Genomic DNA, 26,575 nt, shown 5'->3' on the forward strand with positions numbered 1-26,575 from the left:
AGACTTAGACTCAATGAGACAGCAAATTAATAAGGATATCAAGGACCCGAACTCAGATCCAGAACAAGTAAACTTAATAAATATTTATAGAGCTCCCCACTTCAAATACACAAAATACACATTCTTGTCAATACCACATCACACCTACTCATAAGTTTAAATGAAACATTGATTGGCCATTATTAATACCCAATTTTTTTCAGAATAAAGCAATATTTCCATTTACTCTCCCTCTTTCTCTTCCTCTTTCTTCCTCTCCTTTACTTTTTTTTTTTTCTTTCCTTCTCTCAAAAAAAGAAATCAACTTGTAAACCTCTAGATCCAGGTCGGCAATGTCTCTCTCATTGCTTGATTTCCTTCCTTCCCTTCCCTCCCTCCCTCCCTCCCTCCCCCCTTCTTCCCTTCCTTCCTTCCTTCATCCTTTCCTTCCTCCCTACCATCCTCCTTCCCTCCCTTCCTCCCAAAAAAAAAAAAAAAGACTTGCACTCTGGTAGCATTAGTGGACATAGGAAGGAGGGAGTGGATTTGAAATAGACATGGCTCACTACACCCCCAGTCACATTCCAGTAGCTTCACTCTTTTCCTGGGTCTTGAAGTCCTTATATCTGTGGAATAGCCTCTGAACTCAGGGTGATGGTTCCAACCATTCACCAGTATCATCTATTTGTCACCTTTTAGGAACTCAAATGACTGTTGAAGGAGGCGCTGTGTTCTGGTTCAGAGGCTCAGGGGGCCGTTAACAGCAGCCAGTCTCTTTTCAAAGCTCCTGTGCTCCCATTCCTTGTCATTCTCGAGCCTCTGGCTGCTCCAAGAACTTTGTGGTTGTTTCCTCCTACCTGTGAGTTGGTTGGTGTTTTCTTTTTTTGCTCTTACCTGAAGCCTGATGAAATCTACGAGCCTGAGACTGTTCTGTTGTAGCCCATTCCATTTACCTCGTGGAACTGCCACGCTCTAGGTGCTCTAACTGTGACCCATGTTACTCACCTCTGTGACCCACTGAGAGCCCAGGTTCCTTCCCCAAGCCTGACATTCCTCTGCACCCTGTGACTCAATTCCCTGCTTCAGTTCATAGCTGCATCGAATGAGCCATTGGGGTCTTTGCCGCCTCTCTCCCACTTCATGCTCAGGAACTCTCTGTAAAGCCTTTGCTGAGTGAACTGGGTAATGCTAATAATGCCAGGCTAGAGCTGCAGCAGCTCCAGAGAGGACGTGCTCCTCCAGCTAGAGGCTGAGCACGGAGATCCCAAGTCCCTGTTCTGACTCCTGGAGGGATGGTTCTATGGATGGACAGTCTCTGTGGGCCATATGTGTGTTCGACTGGCCCATCAAAGTCACGGGTGAAGTCATGGAGCTAGAGGGAGGGAGCAGCTTGAGCTCCCAAATTCCTGTAGGTATTTTAGAATAGGAACTGCTATGTCGGTTCTGGGATAGCCAGCTCTGAACCACTGCCAAGGGCACACATTTAGTGACCTGAGGGATGAGGCAAACTGATCAAGGTACACAAGTATCATTAGTGCAGGCTCCTGGAAATGCACAGCAGGAGAGGAGAGGGCTGTGGCTTGGAGTTAAAATGCAGGATTAATGTGATTATGATTTAAACCGGATGGGCCATGCCTTGAAGGTGAACCAGGGAGAATGAAATAAAGAGTTCCAGGAGAGGTAAGGGGGCATTGTTTAAGTTGGAATTAGGAGGATACAGAGAAGAGAAGGGAGAAAGGTCAGGAAAATCAAGGATGTAAGGGGTTTCTACTTCCTTGAAAGCCAGGAAGCTCACTTGAACAAAGAGCACAAGACCTCAGATATTTGTGGACCCCTGGCTGGGGCTGGTCTTTCTAAAGAAAGCTTGGCTCTTTATTCTCAAGCCCAGGCTACCTGGAACGTGGCCTTAGGACAGCAGAATGTGCCTTATCACTCACTTTGTGTTCCCAAACAGAAGAGAAGCGGTAGACTGGCCACGTTGATTCAGCCAAGCACCTCCAGGAAGTCCCCTCTGGATGTCCCATGAGGCTGCTCCTCAGCCACAGCCCAGAGCACATCGAGATGGCTTTACTCAGCAACATCCTAGCGGCCTATTCCTTTGTCTCAGGTAAGTGCCTGGTCTCCACTGGGCCAGGACTGAGGTCTGGGGCTGGTCCAAGGCTGTCTTCTGGGTGGCCATCTCTGGCCTTATTCTCAGGAAAGGCACACTATGTAATCATAGCTACTGCTCTGCTGTGCTGAGTTTCGAGATGAAAGATCTCCTCGTTGAGAGTTAAGCTTGTCATTCTCTAATTTGAAAAATGAAGGGTTCTAAGAGCTTTGTCTTGAAGAAAATGTTTAGGTTTCTTTCAGCTCAAGTGAGTGATTGAAGTGGCCCGGGGCTACTGTTGGCTTCTGTCACTATGCATTAACTCTGATCAGGGAGGGGGTGGATAGAGTACCTCGGTCTGGTTATTCTGAGCAGTTAACCCCACATAGGCTGCCTGTGTGTGAGACTGTGTGTGGGAGAGAGTACGTGTGTATATGTTCTGAGTTTGGGGGCTTTCTGAGGTATTTGATGAAGCTGTAGAAGAGATGAGGACAGTGGCATGTGGCGTATGGAAGAGTCTGATATTTGTCCCTTTTTTGGGTCAAAGTTGTACTCCTTTGTAAGATGGCTGATTTTCTCCTCAAGATCATTTCTTGAAAACAGATGTTTATATAAAAGGAGCCATTTAAAAACAAATGAAAATCCTCACTGGTTTGAATGACCACATTGTTCCTCTGTTGCTCGAATAAGTTTTTAATTTCTTGATACCTTGCTTTTGTTTTTGTTTTGTTTTGTTTTGCCTGATGTCTCTGGACATATTGTATAAAAAGAAAGGGACTAGGTTTCCATTAGATTTCCTTTGGGCGAGGACTGGTTTTGCTTTCTAATTCTCTACACAGGGTTGACACATGGTGGTCTAAGAGTTGAAATGCAAACCTGATATTATGATTTACAGTGGCAAATCTGAGCCAAGTGGAGGGTTTCATGAGCCAAGGAAGTTCATGGCTTCTCTTTGTGAGAGGATCTTGGAAGACGTGCAACCTGATTTCAGAAAAAAAAAGGGGACTGCTTAGGGCTTCGTGCTAGGCGAGCTGCAGCATGTAGTCTGCTTGTGCCTCGGATCCAGGGCTCTGCCTTCTTGGATCAGGGAACACCTAGGTCATCATTCAGCTTTTCTTTCCCCTTGAGGAAGTCTGGGACATCCTTCTCCAGGTACTTACCCGTTAGAGGAATCTTATCTTTGCTCTTGCTTTAAAGGCTACATTGGAGAGAAAGGACGCAAGAGCTGGAAAAGAAGTTTAAAATTCAGGCATTGTTTTCACAAACAATTGAAGGATAATTTTCTTAGCCCTATAGTGAAGCTATCCCTCAAATGAAGTGGGGCTGACAGAGAGGGTCTGTAGTTTCCAAAGCCCCAAAGGACACCTGTGAATCAGCTGTTGCAAAAATATGTCTTGCGTGGGAGCAAACAGAGTATTGGACTTTGGACCTCTTATGCTCAGCCCAGGAGGTACCTGGCAATTTTCCATTTCAGTCAGCATGACCCTGAATTGTGACCACAGAAAGTGATAACTCATTGAATAGTCCTATGTTTATCATGTGTTGTGTGATCTTGTCAAGGCTGAAAGGGTACATGGCTCTGTTTTTCTCTCTCCTCCAAACTTCCTCCTTCCTGCCCCATACTCTTTTTTTTTTTTTTTTTTTTGAGACAGAGTTTCGCTCTTGTTACCCAGGCTGGAGTGCAATGGCGTGATCTCGGCTCACCGCAACCTCCACCTCCTGGGTTCAGGCAATTCTCCTGCCTCAGCCTCCTGAGTAGCTGGGATTACAGGCATGCGCCACCATGCCCAGCTAATTTTTTGTATTTTTAGTAGAGACAGGGTTTCACCTTGTTGACCAGGATAGTCTCAATCTCTTGACCTCGTGATCCACCCACCTCGGCCTCCCAAAGTGCTGGGATTACAGGCGTGAGGCACCACGCCCGGCCCCTGCCCCATACTCTTGAATTAAATACTACTTGGGATGCAGGAAAACAATGCTGCTTTAAGTAAGTATGGGCAGAGATAAAAAGAAAATGCAAGAAAGCAGAGTGGCTAAAATAAACTTTAGATCCAATGTGTAGACTCAATGACTGAAAACCAATTCTGAAATGGGGACACTCCCTGATTTTAAGTTAAATTAATAAGGAAAATTTAAAATACAAAGGTGAATATACAAGATACAAATGCTTACTGTTTTTAGTGAAGAAAATCAAATAAATGGATTGGAAACAGTGATGAAAAGTATGATGGAAGAAAATTGTGGAAAATGTCCTAATCTTGTAGCTGTCTCATGTTCTCATTCTGCTCTATTTGGTCTTCAACCACACAGGGTCCCTGGCCCCTCCTGTTTTCTCCCTGTGTATCCATTGCCTCTTCTCCTATCCACGCGGTCCCTTACTTCAGCAACACACTTGCTAATACACATAACTGCCTTATTCTTTCTTGGAGCTTCTGAGTAAACTAGTAGGTGAAACCCAAACTCTATGTGAATCCTGCTCACTTTCTGTGTCTGTGTGTTCTTTGTTAGGGGGATGTTTAAGGTGTTTGGTAACCTGTGGGAGAGATGGAGACAGAAGAAGGCATGTGAGCTGGGAGAGTCTTGATATTTACCTCTTTTTTAGTTTCAAGTTGTACTCTTTAGGAAGACTGCAGACTTTCTCCTCAAGATCATTTCTTGGAAACAAATACTGTTTATATAAAAGGAGCCATTTTAAATTACATGCAAATGCTTAATGGTTTGAATGACCAAACTGCTCCTCTGCTGGTTAAGTGAGTTTAAAAATATTTGATATTTTGTTTTTGTTTTGCCTGATGTCTCTGGATGTTATGTAAAAAGAAAGGGACGGAGGTTCTGATTGGATTTCTCTTTGGGTAAGGACTGGTTTTACTTTCCTCTTCTAATCCAGCGAGGGTTCATATTAGATGACTTAAGAAAAGTGACCCTTTCTCACTGTGCACAAGTTACCAAAGACCAGTATAATTTGCAACTGGATGCCACTAGAAATTCATAGTCTCCAATCTCAGCTGAGCTTTTCACATTGTACTTTAATCTATTTATTTCTGCACACATCTATTTCTGCACACATTTCTGCACACCATTCTTCACAACAGACCTTTCAAACTTTGACCATTCCAATAATTGTAAATATCTGCTTACCACAATGGGCCCTACAAACAAATGACAAGTGTCAAACTAGGTAAAAATGAAACATTAATGAAGAACAGTTAAAGTTCATAACTTATGAAGAGCTCTTACAAATCAACAAGTGTCTCGAAAGGAAAGTTGCCAAAAAACAAGAATCAACAGTTTGCAAAAAAAAGATACAAATTATCGATAAAACAGAAACAGCTCAAATTCTGGCATAAAAATGCAAAATAGAAACTGCAATTAGATTAACATTTTTATTTTATACATTTCTCAAAGGCTTGACTGGTGAAGTATATAATTTTAGTGTTGGAGAAAGTATGGGGAAATGAGTACTTCCATGTTGTGCTGTTGGGACTGTGAATTGCTACAACCTAAGGGATTTGGCAATATCCATCAAATCCCTTAGAAACATACACTAGCCAGAAATCCCAATTCTGGAATGTCTCCTAAGGAAATAATTAGGGATATAGGCAGAAATTTTACTGTGAAGATGATTAATCTCAGAACTACTTATAATACATGTAATAAAAATATTAGGAAAAATTTGTGAATTTTTTTTTATTTTTTGAGATGGAGTCTTCCTCTGTTGCCCAGGCTGGAGTGCAGTGGTGTGATCTCAGCTCACTGCAATCTCCGCCTCCCGGGTTCAAGTGATTCTCCTGCCTCAGCATTCTGAGTAGCTGGAAGGAGCTTGCCACCATACCAGAGTAATGTTTTTGTATTTTCAGTAGAGACAAGGTTTCACCATGTTAGCCAGGATAGTCTCAATCTCCTGACCTCATGATCCATGCATCTCGGCCTCTCAAAATGCTAGGATTACTGGCTTGAGCCACCATGCTCAGCCATTTGTGAATATTAATTGAAATAGGAAGATATTTATGACCTGCTACTAGGTAAATAAAGCCTGTTACCACACATCATATACATTGATCCCATTTATTCATGTATATTCATATGTATAGGTAACCACATTTTACTACAAATTATAACTGGCTGCCAGAATTGTGTGGGTGCAGGTATATGTACTTATAATTTTATTTTGCCTGGCTGTATTTTTAATATTCTACAATTCATTGATATTACTTCATAATAAGTAATGTTTTTTTATTATTTATTTAACTATACTTTGAGTTCTGGGATATATGTGCCGAACCTGCAGGTTTGTTACATAGGTATACACGTGCCATAGTGGTTTGTTGCACCCATCAACCTGTCACCTACATTAGGTATTTCTCCTAATGCTATCCGTTCCCTAGCCTCTCACCCACTAACAGGTCCCAGTGTGTGATGTTCCCCTCCCTGTGTGCATGTGTTCTCATTGTTCGACTCCCACTTATGAGTGTGTTTGGTTTTCTGTTCCTGTGTTAGTTTGCTGAGAATGATGGTTTCTAGCTTCATCCAGGTCCCTGCAAATGACATTAACTCATCCTTTTTGGTGACTGTATAGTATTCCATGGTGCATATGTGCCACATTTTCTTTATCCAGTCTATCACTGATAGGCATTTGGGTTGGTTCTAAGTCTTTGCTATTGTGAATAGTGCTGCAGTAAACATACATATGGTGTGTCTTTATAGTAGAATGATTTATAATCCTTTGGGTATATACCCAGTAATGGGATTGCTGGGTCAAATGGTATTTCTGATTCTAGATCCTTGAGGAATTGCCACACTGTCTTCCACAATGGTTGAACTAATTTACACTCCCACCAACAGTGTAAAAGCATTCCTATTTCTCCATATTCTTTCTAGAATCTGCTGTTTCCTGACTTTTTAATGATTGCCATTCTAACTAGTGTGAGATGGAATCTCATTGTGGTTTTGATTTGCATTTCTCTAATGACAAATGATGATGAACTTTTTTTCATATGTTTGTAGGCTGCCCTTAGTATTTTCTCCTTTACTTCAACCTTGTTGAATCTGACGATTATGTGCCTTGGGGTTGCTCTTCTTGCAGAATATCTTTGTGGTGTTCTCTGTATTTCCTGCATTTGAGTGTTGGCCTGTCTTGCTAGGTGGGGGAAGTTTCCTGGATGATGTCCTGAAGAGTATTTTCCAGCTTGGATTCATTCTCCTTGTCCCCTTCTGGTACACCTATCAAACGTAGGTAAGGTCTTTTCACATAGTCCCACATTTCTTGGAGACTTTGTTCATTCCTTTTTGCGCTTTTTTCTCTAATCTTGGTTTCTCGTTTAATTTCATTGAGTTGGTCTTCGACTTCAGATATTCTTTCTTCTGCTTGGTCAATTCGGCTATTGAAACTTGTGCATGCTTCGCAAAGTTCTCGTATTGTGTTTTTCAGCTCCTTTAATTCATTCATATTCCTCTCTAAGTTATCCATTCTTGTTATCATTTCCTCATATCTTTTTTTAAGTTCCTTAGTTTCTTTGCATTGATTTAATACATGTTCTTTTAGCTCACAAAAGTTTCTCATTATCCACCTTGTGAAGTCTAATTCCGTCATTTCGTCACAGTCATTCTCCGTCCAGCTTTGTTCCCTTGCTGGTGAGGAGTTTTGGTCCTTTCTAGGAGGTGAGGTGTTCTGGTTTCGGGTGTTTTCCTCCTTTTTGCGCTGGTTTCTTCCCATCTTTGTGGGTTTATCCGCTTGTCGTCTGCGTAGTTGCTGACTTTTCGATTGGGTCTCTTAGTGGACACCCAGATTGTTGATGATGAAGTATTTCTGTTAGTTGGTTTTCCTTCTACCAGCCTAGACCCTTCGCTGTACGACTGCTGAGGTCCACTCCAGGCCCTGCTTGTCTGTGATGCACCTCTAGCAGCTGTGGCACAGTGAGGGATGCTACCCATTTCTTTTTCTGCTATCTTTGTCCCAGGATGATGCCTGCCAAATGTCAGTCTTTTGGATATAGAGGGGTCAGGGAGCTGCTTGAGGAGACAGTCTGTTCTTTTTAGGAGCTCAATTTCTGAGCTGTGAGCTCTGTTGTTCATTCAGGGCTGTTAGGCTGCTATGTTTGATTCTGCTGCAACAGAGCTCATTAAAAAAACCCTTTTTTTCTCAAATGCTGTGTTGGGGGGTTCGGGCTTTATTTTTCGATGTCCGTTGAGGTGTCCTGCCCAGCTAGGAGGCAGACTAGCCACTGTTTGCCTGCCGAGTCTCCGCCCTGCTGTTGTGTGATTCGCCCTGTTCCTGCAGGCTCTGCTGTGGTCTCCGCCACGCCCCGCGGCGGAGTCTCTTCGTTGTAGCGTGTTGCCTCGGCAACGGCAGGCTGCGTCAGCAGTGGGAGTGTATCTCAGTAGGGACGGGTTGCCTCGGCAACGGCTGGCTGCGTCAGCAGTGGGCGTGTATCTCAGTTGGGGCGGGTTGCCTCGGTAGTGGTGGATGCCCCACCCCCACAGAGCGTCTCGGACCGTCTGCTCAGGATAGTTTGAAATCGCGGTTTTGTTCGTCCCACTGGGTACCCCGAACGCTCTGTCCCTGCAATCCCCTGGGCTGGCCTACTGTCCAAGTCTCGTTCAGTCTCAAGTCCAGCCCTCTCAAGTCTCAGGTTGCCGGTTCAACAGGGCACCCGGACAAGCGCGCCCCATGGGGATTGCTGGGTAGGGCCGGCCGCCGCCACCCCGGCTGCCGGCTTCGCCAGGCAGACTTACTGCCTGGCGTCCCGTGTCTCCCTTACACTTGGGAGTTTCCCCGTTCTGTGGGCAACAAAGATCAGTCTGGAAATGCAACTCCGACTCACCTCTTTGCAGATTCAACGAGAGCTCCAATCCTGGGTTGTTCTCACAGCGCCATCTTGAGTCCTCTCACATTTAAGTCTTTAATCCATCTTGAGTTAATTTTTGTATAAGGTGTAAGGAGGGGGTTCACTCTCAATTTTCTGCATATGGCTAGCCAATTTTCCCAACACCATTTATTAAATAGGTAATTATTTCCCCATTGCTTGTTTTCTTTTTTTATTTTCAGATTTGTCAAAGACCAGATAGCTGTAGATATGTGGCATTATTTCTGAGGCCTCTGTTCTGTTCCTTGGTCTCTTTCTATATATGATTTGGTACCAGTACTATGCTGTTTTGGTTACCATAGCCTTGTAGTATAGTTTGCAGTCAGGTAGCATGATGCCTTCAGCTTTGCTCTTTTTGCTTAGGATTGTCTTGACTATACAGGCTCTTTTTTGGTTCCACATGAAATTTAAAGTAGTTTTTTCTAATTCTGTGAAGAAAGTCAATGGTAGCTTGATGGGAATAGCATTGAATCTATAAATTACTTGGGGCAATATGGCCATTTTCATGATATTGGTTCTTCTTATCCATGAGCATGGGATGTTGTTCCATCTGTTTGTGTCTTCTCTTATTTCCTTGAGTAGTGGTTTGCAGTTCTACTTGAAGAGGTCCTTCACATCCCTTGTAAGTTGTATTCCTAAGTATTTTATTTTCTTTGTAGCAATTGTGAATGGGAGTTCACTCATGATTTGACTCTCTATTATTGGTATATAGGAATGTGATTTTTGTACATTTATTTTGTATCCTGAGACTTTGCTGCAGTTGCTTATCAGCTTAAGGAGATTTGGGGCTGAGATGATAGGATTTTCTAAATATACAATCATGTCATCTGCGAACAGAGACAATTTGACTTCCTCTCTTCCTGTTTGAATACCCTTTCTTTCTTTCTCTTGCCTGATTGCCCTGGCCAGAATTTCCAATACTGTGTTGAATAGGAGTGGTGAGAGAGGGATGTTATTTTATTAAAATATTAATTTTGAATTATACCACACATATAAGACAGTTTCACTCCATCTCTTCTAACTTCCCGAGCTTCGTGTCTAAGTGTCCCGAAAATAACTATTTGGTTGCGCGATAAGCATTTCAAATTCACTCTAGCCTAGAATAGAATATTTTCCTTTTCTTTAAATATGCTCTGTCTTCTATGTACCCATCTAGGGCATCACCTAATCCAGAAATATGATTTTTGAACTTTGATGCATCTTCTTCACTGCCCATATCCAGCTAGTTTGGGTCAATTCATTTTGCCTGTTAATGTCCCTCAGTGTGTCACGTTCACTTTATTCCCACCATCTTTGATTGACTGGCTTCAAGCCCCATCATGTTTTTACCTACCTCATCATAATGGCATTTGCCATGATCTTCCTGTCTCCACAATCTTGTTTCACAGTCTGTATTTTGTAGCAAAATGATGTTTCCAAAATGCAGATGTGATGATGCAATTCTTTTTATTTTTAGCATCCCTCAGAGGATTCTCATTATCTCTGAGATAAAATCCAAACCATTTGTGTGGTTTAAGAGTCAGGATTGTTTTCAACTACAAAAAATGAAAACCTCAACTTGGTGGCTTAAACACATAGACGTTATCTTACCCACATACTAAGAAGTGTGGAGGTACGTGGTCACTAGCATTGACTCATTGGCACAAACACGTAGAGGCCTGTATTTTTCTTTCTCTGTCTGGCATATTTTACTTAGTATAATGTATTCCAGCTTTGCCCATGTTGTCACAAGTGGCAGTATCTCCTTCTTTGTTAAGGCTGAATAATATTCCATTTTGTAAATATACCACAGCTTTTAAAATCTATTCAGCCATTGATGGACACTTTGGTTTTTTGCATATCTTGACTCTTGTGACTAGGGCTACAATGAGTATGGGAATGAGGCTATCTCTATAGATGCTGATTTTATTTCCTTTGTTTATATATCCAGTCAGAGACAGAAATAAAAATACTAAGTGATTTCACTTATATATAAAACTTAAAAAAAAAGTTGAATACATGGAAATAGAGAATAGAATAGTAGTTACCAGGGGCAAGGAGGAGGATATGAGAAGTATGTCTGAAGATACAAACTTGCAGTTTTGTGCAATGAATAAATCTAGAGTTCTAATGTATAACCTTGTTGCAGGACGAGCCACAGACAAAATCCCTAAGACATTGGAGTAAGGAAGAAAGTGACTTTATTCAGCCGTAGAGCAATGGCAGACTTGCATCCCCAAAATAGAGCTCCCTGAAGAGCAGCTCCTTTCCCCTTTTAAGGGCTCACAACTCTAAAGGGGGAGTGGAGGTGAAACTGTGTTATAACCCATTGGCTGGACATCTGACCTTACAGTCTTGTCTTTCATTGATTCACTAATTCATATTTGGCATGCATGGGAAGGAGGGAAAGGGGAAGGGTTACAGCAAACTTTGAGAAGTTGAACAAAGGCAGTTAATCATTTGGTGACAGATGCAACTAAAGACAGGTGGACTTGGTCAAGTGCGGAGTACATGACCAATGGCAGGTTCTTGGGCAGCAGGAAGAACATTCCTTTATTACATTCTTAAGGTTTATAGATAACATAGGCACCAGTTTCAGAAGGGGAGTTATCTTTCTAACTTTCAGGCCCCGCTGAGGCACAGCCCGTGAGATCAGCTAACCACCTGACTGCTGACTTCAGCTTTTTACTCTTTTATCGTTTACTCCCTTCCCTAGCAAGCAACAGGCAAGAGAGTTATAGCTTCTCTCCTGAGCATGAGGATGATAGTTAAAAATATTTTATTGTATACTGAAAATTTGCTAAGAGAGTTGATCTTAGGTGCTTTTACCACACAAAAAAATAGGAAGAAGATGGACATGTTTATTCACTTGACTGGGGTAATTATTTAACTGTGTGTATGTATATAAAAGCATCAGGTTGTACACTTTAAATATATACAATAAAAAATATAGGGACCAATATCTCTGTGATTCTCAAAAATTTTCTTCTATGTTTGTCATCTCATGGCTGCAGAATGACTGCTGTTGTTCAGGCTGATTCAAGATCAAAAAAGACAGAAAATAGAGAGAGGTTCCAGTAGATCTCCTCTCATATTTCATTGGCCAGGACTGTGTTACATGGTCATTTCTAGCTGCAAGGGAGGCTGGGAAAATGAGAATTTTAGCTTTTTCAATTTTTAGATCAGTGGTTCATACCAGGCGTAATTTTGCTCTGCAAGGGGACTTCTGACAATGTCTGGAGATATTTTTGGGTGTCACAGCTTAGAAGTGCAGGCTGCTACTGGCATCTAGTGGGTGGAGAAGCATCCTACAATGCACAGGACAATCTCCTACAGCAAAGAATTACTGGAGCCAAGACATCATCAACAGTGCTGAGGTGGAGAAAGCATGCCTAGAGCAGAGGCAGGCAAGGAAGAAGGGACCTGGTGATGGTTTGTGGCATCCCACTCTGAAGGTCCTTGTGTGGCTTATCAGGGCTGTTAATGTCTGACCTTTTCTACTCCATGCTTTTATTTAGTCACTATTCTCCCTGACCAAGACCCCTGCTCCAGTTATTCTAAACCACTTACCAGGTTTTTTCTCACCTCATTGCTTTTGCTCAGTTGTTTTCTTTTCCAAGAATTCTCCCTTTCAGTTCTGGACTGGCTGACTCCCTCCCAGTCTGTAGAACTCTCTTAGAGTCATCTCTCCTCAACCTACCCCTCCAGGAATCAATGGGCTTAGGCACCCACCACATACTCCCACACATGTTTTATTTCCCTCTATCTTAGCACTTGGATTGGAGAAGTTAACATTTCTTTTTTAACTGTTTGTAAACAACCCATTTGGACCAGAATATGATCATTTATAATGAAGATCATCTCATTAATAATAATGACCTCATTAATAACTTCTAACAAGATTGTTAGAGTAAATGGAATGATTGCTTACTTTAATTTAATGATTTGAATATTTAGTACATTTGGCTGTTTCACTCTTCTATTTCCTTTACAATTTTTTCTTAAAAGTCACCTTTGTGTACCTTATAAATATGTATAGCTTCTATGCATCCTGACAAATTTATAAATAAATAAATAACCTTCTCAGTGAATTTTGCTTTTGTCATTATCCACTTCTCCCACAACACACATTCAGCACTTCATCTCCTTCTTCCTATTTTTCCCATTTTTTTCTCCTTATCGTCTTATTATCACCCACCATACTATACGTTTTATTTATTTGTTTAGTATCATCTCCCCTACTGGAACATAAGCTCCCAGGAGAAGAGAGATTTTTGTTTCTTTTGTTGACTGCTATATCCTGCACATGTAGAATAGTGCCAGGCACCCATCAGATGCTCTGTTAATCCGTGAATAAATACGGCTCAATAACCAATTATAAAAAGACGTATAGCAAGGAGTCTTACCCACCAGCTACTTCCTCGATCCAGTTCCCAAACCTGACCCATCATCAGGCCTCTATGCATCCTTCCAGAGTTCTTTACGCAGATATTAAGAAAATACAAGGATACAGTTTTCTCCTCCTCCTTTTTTATGCACAGGTAGCATACCATGCACACTGTTTGGCACTTCACTTTTTTCACTGAACAATATATTAAGGAGATATTTTAGATCAGCATGTGAAGACCTTCCTCATTCTTTTAGACAACTATATATTGTGCCATTATATAAATGAGCATCCATAGTTTAACCAGTTCTCTACTGGTGTCTAGTGAAAAATGGTTCAAATCTTTCCAAACTGAGCAACAACAGAGCTGCAATAAGTATGACATATATGTTGAAGTGCTCTTGTAGAATAAGTGCCCCGAAGTGGAACTGCGGGAACAAAGTATGTATAAATTATCAACTGAGAAAAATATTAATAAATTGTCATTTAAATAATGTTACCAATCTCCTCTTAAAAGATATATGAGAAGCTCCTGCAACAATGTTTTCAAACCTTCGAACTTTGAAGTTCTGATAGATGGAGAATGATGTCTAAGTGCTATTTAATTTCTGCTTTTCTAGGTCAGGGGTTAGGAAGCTTTTTCTTTGAAAGGACTGACAGTAAATAATTTCAGCTTTGTGAGCCAGTCTCTGCTGTAACAACTCAACTCTGCATTGTGGCGTGAAAGCAGACATAGACAATGCACAAATGAATGGGTGTCACTGTGTTCAATAAAATTTTATTTACAAAAACATATGGCTGGGCAGACTTGGCTTGTGAGCCATAGTGTGTCAGACCCCATTTTTCATATGTTGAAGAGCCATTTGTGTTTCTTTTTCTGTGAACTGTTCATATCTTTTGTTCATTTTTATTGACCTTTTTCTTAATACTCTTTCTAGGTACTTTTCCTATATTAGCCCTTTGTGTCTGTTACATATTACAGATATTTTTCCTACTTATTCAATGGCTTTTGACTTTTCGTATAGTAATATTTTTCAGAGCAGGAGTTTTGGGTGATTATTTTTCCCTGTTCAACCAATATTCTTTGAATGTGTGCCTGCAAGTACAGCTATGCTAACTGTATAGTATTGAATAGAATGTGAATCACGTTTCCCATGACATTGGTATGAAGGAGGCAGTGTCTCAGCAGTGAGTTTAAGACCCTCCACAACTTCTTTGATGATAGTCACAAATTTGGACATTTCAGAAGGTATCCAAGTTCTGGGTTTTCTCAATCCTCTTTAAACTATGAATGCTGTAAGGGCTGAGGGCCTTTGTGTCCTTACCCTTTAGGCTATGCCCAAGGCATTGGAGACTTTCAGTAAATGTTTGTGTAATGAATGTAAGTAACCATTTATTAATATATACAATTTGTAAATTTTTAATATTTAAATTGTTATTGATGTATAACATGCATACAGAAACATATGCACAAAACATTTATGGAAAGCTTGATGAATTATTATGAAATAAGTACATTTGTGTAACCAAGAAATGGAATCAGACTTGCTCATGCCCCTGATAGTCATGATCTCCTTCTCTTTCCAAAGGTAACCAAGATCTTAAGAACTAAGTATAAATCAACTTTGTCATTTCATACAAGTGTTTTATTACAGAACATTCAAAACATAAACAAAATACCAAAAGTATAATAGACTGTCACCCAGTTTTAACATCTACTAGTCATATGTCATTTTTGTTTAATCTGTACTTCAGTTCATTCCCCACCCCCACTTCATTAGGTTTTTGATTATTTTTTAGATAAAATGCATACACATTGAAAGGTACAATCTTAACTGTACCTTTTGACAAATCAATATACCGATGTAAACTTCCCCTCTTTTCAGAATTGAATTACCCCCACTTAACAGTTATAATGTGCATAGAAATTATCTCGAAGTATTATTTAAAATCCAGATTTCTGTAAAATACGTGTGAGTTTTGACTGAGAATTTGTATTTCTAACAACGTACAGATCTGCAGAGCACATGGTAACGGCAACGTTTCTTTTATCTACAGTAAATACAATTTGATGAATAAAATTAAGGAAAATTGACCTAGGGCGAAAGGATGAATCAAAACATCTGTGCAATGTGCTATCTATAGGAACATATCTATAGGTTAACAATAACATAAGCTAACCAATTTTATTATTTTAATAACCAAAATTAGCAATAATCTTACTGTTTTCATAGAAGTGCTCCAGCAGAACAAAAAATTTTAGTACATGAGAGGGTACTGGTTAACTGGTTAACAGCAAATATTTGAAAGTAAATGTTTGAAAAAATTAAGTAGCAGATATCTTTTCAAGCCCATAGATGATCTTACATAGTTACCCCAAATTCAGTCATTTATATCATAAGTGCAGATAATTTTCATGGCCTCCTATTAAAATTATATTTTAATGCCTTTATACATTTTAACTCGGTTTTCTTTTAAATTCACCAACTTAAATTTTTATATGACATATGATGAGTTCCCTTTAAATTTACTTAATTTCATTAGGTAGTGTCTATGTGTCCCCCACCCAGTATTATTTGGGGTTCCTCCATTTGCAAAGGCACCACAACTAGGGAAACAGGGATTCACAAGACATGGCACAGGCTATCCTCTGCATCTCTTTCCTACTCAGGGCATCAGGTCCTCAGTCAACCAAATCATGTGAGAGTAGAGGTTATATATTTTGTAGCATAGAGGGTATCATTCCCGAGCATTCCCCTCTGAGAAGAAAAAGACCAGAAGGTTCTCTTAGGGGACACTTACTGGGAGGGCTAAGTCCCCTAAGGCATGAGGCTCTGATCCGCATAGACTTTTCAGGAGGGAGGGATGAGGCAACCATTGTGAATCTGCAGCTCTACTATCTCTTGTCCCATCTCAAGACAATTCTGAGGGGCTGTTCTGGACTGTTTGGATGGTGGAGGTTGAAGAACAGTTTGGGCTTTGATGTGGCTTAGATGAAGTCTGTCTTACGGGCACAGGAGTTCAATGCTCAGTATCTGGGCTGGTGTCTTTGAGGTCAGTAGGTTGCCTCTTTGTATCCAAGTCCATTTTCACTAGGGAGGAGGCTCAAGAGTAAATGGCTTCCAGAGGCCCCCTTTGATTATCTTTGGAGGACAGGGCCCCATCCCAGCCCTTTACTGGGCACCTACTGGTCCTGGTCATGTGTCCTAAGACTTGATAGTTCTTACACGTTCTCTTGGAAATCAATTAAATTGTTTCCTCCAAATCTTGCAGTAAAATTGATGCTCCAGAAAGATGTATCACAGATATTCTGCTTTCATGCATGAAAATTCCTCCCTGCACAGAATTGAGGCTGTAGCTACTCTGGTTTCAGAAGCATGCAGTAGAGTGGTACTTAAAGTTAATCTGAAAAAGGTTTCAAACACTCAGCAGGGAGCTTCCTGCGTGGGCTGAGGAATGGAGAAACCCAGGCCTCCAGTCCCAACCCCTAGGGAGGGGCTCACAATTTGTAACATTTTTTAACAGTTGGAATATCCTCTGCTAGAGAGGACTTACTGGTGAAAGTAGACTTTTGTGCACAGATGATAGCAAGATAAATTAGTGTACTACTTTCAAAACCCACTTGGCAATGTGTATCAAGAGCTATAATAATGTATATCCTGTTTGACGTAGAGATTCCTTTCCTGAAAATCCATTGCAGGCAATAAACAACAAGCAAAAAAGGAAGCAGCATTAAGCACAAAAATATTTCTTCTATTATTATTTTTCAAAAATATTTCCTCATAACAACCTAAATATCCAAAGGCAAGAAGCAGTTTTTGTCATCAACTGTGGCACTTTCACTCGGATGAATACTATGTAACCATTATTAGGCATGATGGAGGGAGACCATGGAGCAATACTGAACAGTGTTATATACTGTGTGAAGTGTACATGTACAGTATATCCAGAAGAAAAGATATGAATTATATATGTATACCTTTTATATACACACACACACACACACACACACACACCCTGACTATAAGCAAGTAAATGTGAATAAATACGGGCATGTTTATATGATAAATAACAAAGGAAAATTCACTATACTACACACTGCATAGTTATATTCAGGTTGTGAAATTATGCTGATTTTACAATTTTAAAAAATTCCCAGCCAGGCACAGTGGCTCACGCCTGTAATCCCAGCACTTTGGGAGGCTGAGGCAGGTGGATCACAAAGTCAGGAAATTGAGACCATCCAGCCAACATGGTGAAAACCCATCTCTACTAAAAATACAAAAATTAACTGGGTGTGGTGGCATGCACCTGTAATCCCAGCTACTCGGGAGGCTGAGGCAGGAGAATGGCTTGAGCCCGGAAGGCAGAGATTGCAGTGAGCCAAGATCATGCCACTGCACTCTAGCCTGGCAATAGAGCGAGACTCCATCTCAAAAAAAAATTCTACTCTTTTAATGTTATACTTGTACATGTTTACACACATACACACATACATACATATACATATGTATCTACATATAACAAATTTATTAGCTGAACTTTTAGAAATAGTATATTCATAATTTAGTTCAATTAATATTGTGAGATATGCACTATGAGCAAACACACTGTGCTGGGTTCTCAGAGAATCCAAAGTGAATCAATCACATGCATTCTGCCTTCAGATTCCTCACTGATATGTGGGAAAGATGATGGTTATATAACTAATTATAACACAACCACATAAAGTGGTTCCTAGACTGGAGGGGCTAATTAATCACACCCTTCTTCCAAACACAAGGACCCAGAAAAGCACTCAAATTTTGAAGTTGACTTCATCATTGTCAATTTCAGCAGTGGTAAAGCTGGGTGAAAAAAATGTGTCAGGGTCTTCTACCTGGTCTGTTGAGTTCCAGGGTAGCTATGGGATTGTAGGTCTTTCCCTTGCAGGGAAAGGAAAGTGAGCCAGTGGATTGGGAGGAAAGATAGTGCAATGGATGCTTCCTTGTGGGGCACTTACTGCCTGTGGAAGGGGATAAAATTAGTGAATTTTTTCTTTTTCTACTTTACATTAAGTTCAGGGATATGTGTGCAGAACGTGGAGGTTTGTTACATAGATATACATGTGCCATGGCGGTCTGCTGCATCCATCAACCTGTCATCTAGGTTTTAAGTCCCACATGCCTTAGGTATTTGTCCTAATGCTCTCTTTCCCCTGTCCCTCCACCCCCTGACAGGCCCCACTGTGTGATGTTCCCCTTCCTGTGTCCATGTGTTCTCATGTTCAACTCTTACTCATGACTGAGAATATGTGGTGTTTGGTTTTCTGTTCCTATGTTAGTTTGCTGAGAATGACGGCTTTTAGCTTCATCCACGTCCCTGCAAAGGACATGAACTGAAATGAGTGAATTTAAAGGAGCACATGTCAGAGCCAGCCAGGTAGGGACAGAAATTTTCCAATACTCCTTCCTGGGGAAGAACAAGTCAGAGAAGGAAGGAAAAGGATGGAAGCTTCCTCCAGCATTTTAGAGAGGGCAGTAGTGTTAGTGGAGGTCTTCCCTTTCCTATGGGGTGGGGCAGAATGCCATAAAGAGATTTCTTATGGTGCCAGAAGAGTTTGGAGAAGAGATTATGCTGAGCACTCCCCGCCTACACACAAACCCCATCACTTTCTTTAACGCCCACTTTCTAATTTTATTTCCTATTTTGGGGGGTTAAAATTGTTTTTATTAGGATAAATGTACGGGGCACATGTGAAACTTTGTTACATGTATATAATATGTAGTGATCACGTCAGGGCATTTAGGATGTCTGTCACCCAAGTACAATACATTTTTATTAACTGTAGTCACCCTGCTCTGCTATCAAACTCTGAATGTATTCCTTCTATCTAATTGTATGTTTGTACCTTGTAACCTGCTTCTCTACATCCTCCCTCCTACCTTCCACTCACCTTTCGCAGCCTGTTATCTGTCTTTCCACTTTCTATCTGCATGTGATCAAATGTTTTAACTCTCACATTTAAGTGAAAACATGCAATATTTGTCAAAACCAATGTTAAAAGCCTTTTCCTTTTCACGCAAGGAATTGGAAGCTTCAAAGCCAAGAAGAAAGCCCAGCCAGAGAGAAGGTTACATTTGCATGGAAACCAGCTGGCCTGGTCTGGGCTTGCTGCTGCTGCCCTCTCCTGCAAGGAGTCTGTTGGGCATGATCTGACCGCTGAGGGTGCAAATGAAATTAGCTTCAGGACCTCTACATAGAGCCTCTTCCTGCTCGTGAAAACAATGACCCTGCAGGAAACAAGATACAGGAATACATTTATTTTTATTTATTAAGGGAAAACAACTGACAATAGCCCTCCCCACTCTGCTTCCTGGGTAATTAACAGCTGTCTGGATCTGGTCAAGACCAGGGTGGATCACTGGCCAAGAGGAAGTGACCTGGAGCAGAAAGTATTAGAGGAGAGAAAAAACAATCACCTTAGAGCTCCAGTTTTGAATTTTGTGGGAAAAGGATGAAGAGGAATGATATAAATTGTATCAGCTGTGAAAATCAGGCCTGAGTCACCAGCGTGGGACCCAGTAAACTCCCTTACTCAGTCTGGTTGCTCTTACTGGGCTTGTCCAGGATCCACATCTGGATGCTGTAGGCAAAAGGGGATGTTTTCCGATCTGGGAGGCAAAACAAGGTGGATTTATTAAGCTACAGAGGGAGAAGAGTGCTTTCCAAGATGGAGTTCAGAAACTATCTTTGAAGTTAGGCCTATGTAATAGATGGGGTAAGGGCAGTATGTGAAAGCTAGAATGACTTGTTTTTCTGCCTATAGTCTGAAGTATCACTTTCTATTTTGGTCAAAGCATGGACTTTTGAGTATCCGGCAGAATTATATTTGACACCCTCATCTTGGCCTCAACTTTTAAGCAAGAGTAACACTGCTTACCCTGCTGAACAGTGGTAATGGCTGAAGGTATTACAGATGATCAACATAAAGGAAGTATTCCAGATCCTGGCAAAGAGAAGCATTCAGTGAATGATAGCTCTCTCACTCACTCTATGTATGTATGTATGTATGTATGTATGTATGTATGTATGTATGTATGTATGTATCTTTCTGTCTTCTTCCCTCTTTCCCTCTTTTCCTCTTGCCTTCCTTCCTGTTCTCATCCCTCCCTCCCTTCCCTGTGAGTGCATTTCTCTGTCTCTTTGTACATGCATATATGCCATATGTATATCTGTATATATCCTAATATTTTTAAAGCATTCTTAGATTCCAGAATAGGTAAAAGGGTGCATGTAGAGATGCCATTTGTGAAGGGATTGGGAAGTAGAAGAAATATAGTTCAAGCTCTGCAATATCTGTTCAGCATTTTTAGGTTTCTCTTGACTTTTATTTCACTGGAGTATGTGGCCATTGTGATTATGTTAGAAACCTTCATGGTCTGAAAACCCTTGTAGGAAATATAGGTGTTTCCAAGAAATGGAGATAGCTTTATGGAGATCCAGATTTATATTCCAGGAAGGACAGGGTTGTTTGCTGCGTTAGTGGATACGTGAGCTATCTAGAGGTTTTAAAAGACGCTATCCCAAATTCATTTCTAACCTACCAACATTGATTGGTTGAATTCAGTTCTTTTCATGCTACGCAGTTATACTAACAGAAGAGAGATTAAGTTATCACATGAAGTGGGTAATAAAGCAAGTGTAACTGATGTACTCTTTCTCTGTCATGTTCTCTTTCCCTCACTCAGGATCCAGGAAGATTTCCTCTTGGTTGGGAAATTGTCTTCTACGGGTTGAGGGGACTGAGGGAAGAGGCAGTGTCAGTATCTCCTTCTGAATCATGACTTACCTAGGCAGGTTCTCTTCAAGGCTCCATTGTGGAGACAGAGGACGAGATTTTGGTCTGAAGGTTCATCCGCAGAAAATGGATGTAAAGTGCCAATCACAGGTGCTTTGTCTGCTGATTGCCACTTACTCTGCCTACAGGGTTCCTTCCCTTACCCATGAGAGCAGAGCCAGCTTCCCATTGTGCGGCTCCTTCAAGGGCATCATATGAGAAGTGGGCCAATCCCTTTTTTTGGCTTATTTCATTCTAGCTCAGAAAAGCTGTAGCGTAACTATAATTGGCTCAATTTCTTTTGCTTAATTAAGGAGGCAAAGCCAAAGTAAGGCCAGAAATCAAAACCTTTTCTGTTGCCAGGGCATACTGAGCAGTATAAATTCATTTCTAATTCGTATACTCAAAGCCATACCTCCTAAACCAAAGTATATGAAGAATTACTTTAAATTCTTTTTTTCCTAAGGGGAGAATTTTCACAATAACCTATGTAGAATTTTTATTCCACACTCATAATAAAGTGATCTTTAATAGAACTTTAAGAAAATTCCTTTAGAATGTTTCATACTGCCAAAAGAAGGAATAAAGTGTTTGTGAAATTCAAGGCATGTCACTTGAGCACAACATCAATGTAAAAAAGACTCAGTTTTATTGAAGGTTAATTATCTATTGGAAAAAATTCACTAAGGGGCCCACACTCTCACATTCCAGCAGAGGAGTCAGGAATGAACATGAGGAGGGTGTGTTTGTGGATCAAGAGTGGACAATGAAGTCTTTTGCTTGTCGGCACTAAAGGCTCCTGTGGAAGAGTTTGGGAGGATATGATTGAAAGGGAGATTGGAACCAGATTTTTGACAGCCTTGAATATCCTTTTTTTTTTTTTGAAAAAGTAGTAATAAGGCAAGTAATAGGAGTCACATTTTAAAATGTTGCTTTGACATCCATGTGCAAAATGAATTGAAGGTGGAAGAAAGTGGAATCCAAAGCTAGAAAGCTGCAGGTGTGGCAAAATGGCAGTGAGTAGGAACGGGATGGAGGAGACACGAGAATGGTGAAATTAATTAGTTTATGGATGGAAGCCAAAGAGTGAGTCAAAAAGATGACTCTGGCATTGGGCATATTTGACTGAAGGGAGTCTCAGGCAGAAAGGGGAAGGTTGAAAAAGGGAGGAAGAGAGGGAGGAAGGGAGAGAGAGAAAGAAAGGGACAGAGAGGGAGGTAAGAAAGAGAACTTGCTGTTTGAGATAAAAGAGGGTGGGATCAATGTGAGGAACGTTCTGTATGAAGTTGGAAGGTACATGAGAGTTTTTAAACACAAAAGTTAAAACTTACAGGAAATGTATCTCTTAAAGAAATGGATGAGTTTCTTCCTTTCCTCTCAATTTGTTTATGTATTTATGTATTCACAAATAAATATCACTTATCACATGATTCAGTGATGGTTCTATTTCTGATTTTTATTTGTATAGCAGTGTAGAGAAACTTTGTTCACATAAACATGTAGACAAAAACAAAAGAAGTTTTGTTGTAATAAAGTCACTCCAGTCTTTGAATTCACTTTTCATTGTATGCCAAAAATCAGAGTGATCCATCATCAAAAGTTATTTTGATTTATCAGATGACAACCTGATTAGGGCTTCCTTCTGTTTTGTTGAAAACCAAGAGTTGGAAACTGACTTGAAAAAGGATGTGTTACCAGTTATTAGGGGCTTTTGCCCCCTGTCATTGATATCAATATTCCAATATTTGGAACTGTTATTTTGCTTGGTTGCCATTTTTACACTCAGGGCAGCGCACCATAGTAAGATGCGATGTGGGGTGGGGGAAGGGTCTGACTTGACTTTAGTGACATGGGGGAAGCAGTGGGTGGTGTAGAACAGATAAACCTGTGCCTTCCTCCACAGGCACCTTCTCAGGCAGATCCAGTATAGGAAGGATCAAAGAAAATGACTGTGTAAGGTCTAGAAACAGATTTCCTTAAAACCAGCTGTGCCCGTTCACCTCTTAGGCACACGTTCCCACTGTGAATCTCAAGTAAGGCCGAGCAGTGAGATAAAACTCAGACCCTTTTAGACCCACAAGGACTTAGGCATCATCGTCAGTGGACTGATGGGACCATGAGTTTGTGGGCAGAGGCGGCACCCTGGGCCCTCTGACCAGCCATCACCCTGAGTAGAGTGACTTTATTCCTACCTGATGCATCTAGTGGCAGAAAATCAATTCTTTTAGCAATTGGAAACAGATTTCTGAGGCAGAGTCAAGACTGCTTTAGAGGAAAAGGGCTCCTAAGGAACTCTGGACAAAGCAGACAGGTCAAAGACCTGACCCTGGGAAGATGTTTTATCTTGATAAACAGCAGAATCCATTTCTCCAGCAGATGGACTTCATTTTGCTTTATCCCAGTGATTTTGACTTTTGGATTATCACTAGAATTAGGTTTTGTAAAGACCACTCTGGACTGACCCTTTCTTGCCTTTTTGGTTTTCCATTTCCTGTGCCCACTGACTTTTCACCAATTCTGCACTCTCTGAGCCTGCCCCAGTGGTGCCTTATGCACACTTTCATTATTTCACTTGGTTATGCTCAATTCCAATTATGTTTATTGCATGTCCATTTCTATGAGGCTTGAGGGTCCAGTGAGATTGTGATTGGCCCAAGGTAATTTAACTAATAAATGAGAGCACCTTCCTCCCACTTTACAAAAGAAAGGCAAATTATTGGATTTAACCCAATCCAAAGGCGGCCAAGTCCAGGGTTTTTATTTGCCCCAAGACATGTTCTCTGTATCTGAGAGCTTAAGAATTCTCTAAGTTGCTCTAGAATCTAAATAAAACCCAGGCCCATTCCAGCCTGTCATCAGATAGCATGTTTTTGTGCATGTTAATTATAATCAGGCAGACATGAGCAAATCACAAATAAATGCAAATTGGCGTGGAGTTCATGGGCTCTCCTGGTCATTATTTTCTCCAGGAAAATATAAATCTAAAGATAAAAGTGGGGTCTTTAATGTGATCCCATAGCACCTTGCATAGGAATATTCTATTTGTAAGCAAATGAGTTCTGAGAAGACCATCGTTTTAAAAAAAAAAAAAAAACAAATGTGTGTGTGTGGTACAAATTTAAATTTATAAGTCACTCAGTAGTGCTAAAACTAGAGATGTACAGATACATTGACAACTTAACATTTGGTTCCCTTTTAAAAGTAAATAGCATCCCAGCACTTTAGGGGGCCGAGGCGGGTGGATCACGAGGTCAAGAGATCAAGACCATCCTCAACATGGTGAAACCTCATCTCTACTAAAAATACAAAAAATTAGCTGGGCATGGGGGCGCGTGCCTGTAATCCCAGCTACTCAGGAGGCTGAGGCAGGAGAATTGCCTGAACCCAGGAGGCAGAGGTTGCAGTGAGCCGAGATCGCACCATTGCACTCCAGCCTGGGTAATGAGCAAAACCCCGTCTCAAAAAAAAAAAAAAAAAAAGTAAATAGCATCTCAATCTAATGGTGAGACATTAAGCTAATTGTTAAATAATAGCTAAAACAGATCTTTTCCTGAAACGGTGTTGCCAGATTTAAAAAAATTAAGACACATTATGTACAACTGTTTTGAATTAATATAAACATTGAAGAGATATTATAGAAGGTTCTCATATCCCTTCCCCACTAGTTTTTTTTTAATGTTTATTTTAGGGTTGGGGGTACCCGTGCAGTTTTGTTACATGGGTCAACTGCATATCACTGAGGTTTGGTGTCCAAATGATCCTATCACTTAGGTGGTGAGCATAATACCTGATAGGTAGTTTTCCAAGCCATTTCCCCATCCTACCCTTGCCCCTTTAATAGTCCCTAATATCTATTGTTCCCTTCTTTACGTCCAGATTTAACCAGTGTTTAGCTCCCACTTATAAGTGAGAACATGCAGTATTTTATTTTTTATTCCTGTGTTAATTTGCTGCAAAGGACATGATTTTATTTCTTTTATGGCTGGTTAGTATTCCATGGTGTATATGTACCACATTTTCTTTATCCAATCTGCTGTTGATGGGCACCTAGGATGATTCTAGGTTTTTTGCTATTGTGAATAGTGCTGCAATAAACATACAAGTGCAGGTATCTTTTTTGTAGAAAGATTTTCCTTTAGTGGGTCAACCGATAGTTCTGTGATGTTTTTTGAGCAATCTCCATGCTGCTTTCCACAGGGCTGAACTAATTTTATAAATTTATATTCCTTTTTTTTTTTTTTTTTGAGACAGGGTCTCACTTTGTCACCCAGACTGGAGTACAGTGGTGCAGTCTTGGCTCACTGTAGCCTCCACTTCCCTGGTTCAAGTGATCCTCCTGCCTCAGCCTCAGAAATAGCTGTGACTACAGGCATGCACCACCATGCCTAATTTTTGTATTTTTTGTAATGATGGGTTTTCCACCATGTTCCTCAGGCTTGTCCGGACCTCCCTGAGCTTAAGCAATCTGCCTGCCTCAGCCTCCCGAAGTGTTGAGATTATAGGTGTGAGCTACCATGCCCAACCATGTTCCCTTTTATCCACGACTTTGTCAACATGGTATTTTTTTACTTTTAGTAATAGCCATTCTGACTGGTATGAGATGGTATCTCATTGTGGTTTGGACTTTGATCATGATTTCTCTGATAATTAGTGACGTTGAGCATTTTTTCATATATTTTTGGCTGAATATATGTCTTCTTTTTCAAAGTGTCTTTTCATGTCCTTTGCTTATTTTTAATGGAGTTGTTTATTTTTTGCTTATTCAACTGTTTAAGTTTTTTTAAAATATATTCTAGATATCAGGCCTTTGTCAAATGCATTGTTTAGGAATATTTTCTCCCATTCTGTAGGTTATCTGCTTACTCTATTGGTAGTTTATTTTGCTGTGAAGAAGCTCTTTAGTTTAATTAGATCACACTTGTCAATTTTTGTTTTTCTCACAATTGCTTTTGGAGACTTGGTTTTAACTTCTTTGCCAAGGCCAGTGTCGAGAATGGTATTTCCTAGGTATTCTTCTAGGGTTTTTATAGCTTTAGGTCTTACATGTAAGTCTTTAATTCATCTTGAGTTTATTTTTTGTATATGGTAAAAAGAAGGAGTCCAGGTTCAATCTTCTGCATATGGCTAGCCAGTTATCCTGCAACCCTTTATTAAATAGAGAATCCTTTTCCTTTGCTGTTATTGTTGACTTTGTCAAAGATCAGATGCTTATAGGAATGCAGCTTTATTTCTGGGTTTTTTATCCTGTTCCATTGGTCTCTGTGTAGGTTTTTATACCACGACCATGCTGTGTGCTTACTGTAATATAGCTCGAAGTTGGGCAATGTGATGCCTCTGGCTTTTCGTCTGTCCCCGTCCCCCCGCCTGCCCCTTAGGATTGCTTTGGCTATTTGAACTCTTTCTTAGTCCTATGTGAATTTTAGAATCATTTTTTCTAATTCTATGAAAAATGATGTTGG

General features: G+C 40.5%; 1 protein-coding gene across 3 annotated transcripts in view; it reads left to right on the top strand.

Annotated features, from left to right (window-relative positions):
• EVA1A (eva-1 homolog A, regulator of programmed cell death) overlaps nucleotides 1-26,575 on the top strand; it is a 68,239-nt gene that overhangs the window by 36,661 nt on the left and 5,003 nt on the right. For all 3 annotated transcript variants that reach the window (XM_035272147.3, XM_035272150.3, XM_078348424.1), the window contains one exon: nucleotides 1,934-2,086. In XM_035272147.3, coding sequence (XP_035128038.1) covers nucleotides 2,002-2,086 — 85 coding nt within the window. In that variant the 5' untranslated portion in view covers nucleotides 1,934-2,001. The remainder of the gene's footprint in view (nucleotides 1-1,933; nucleotides 2,087-26,575) is intronic.

The sequence above is a fragment of the Callithrix jacchus genome, chromosome 14 (genome assembly GCF_049354715.1).
Source record: "Callithrix jacchus isolate 240 chromosome 14, calJac240_pri, whole genome shotgun sequence".
Classification (NCBI taxonomy): domain Eukaryota; kingdom Metazoa; phylum Chordata; class Mammalia; order Primates; family Cebidae; genus Callithrix; species Callithrix jacchus.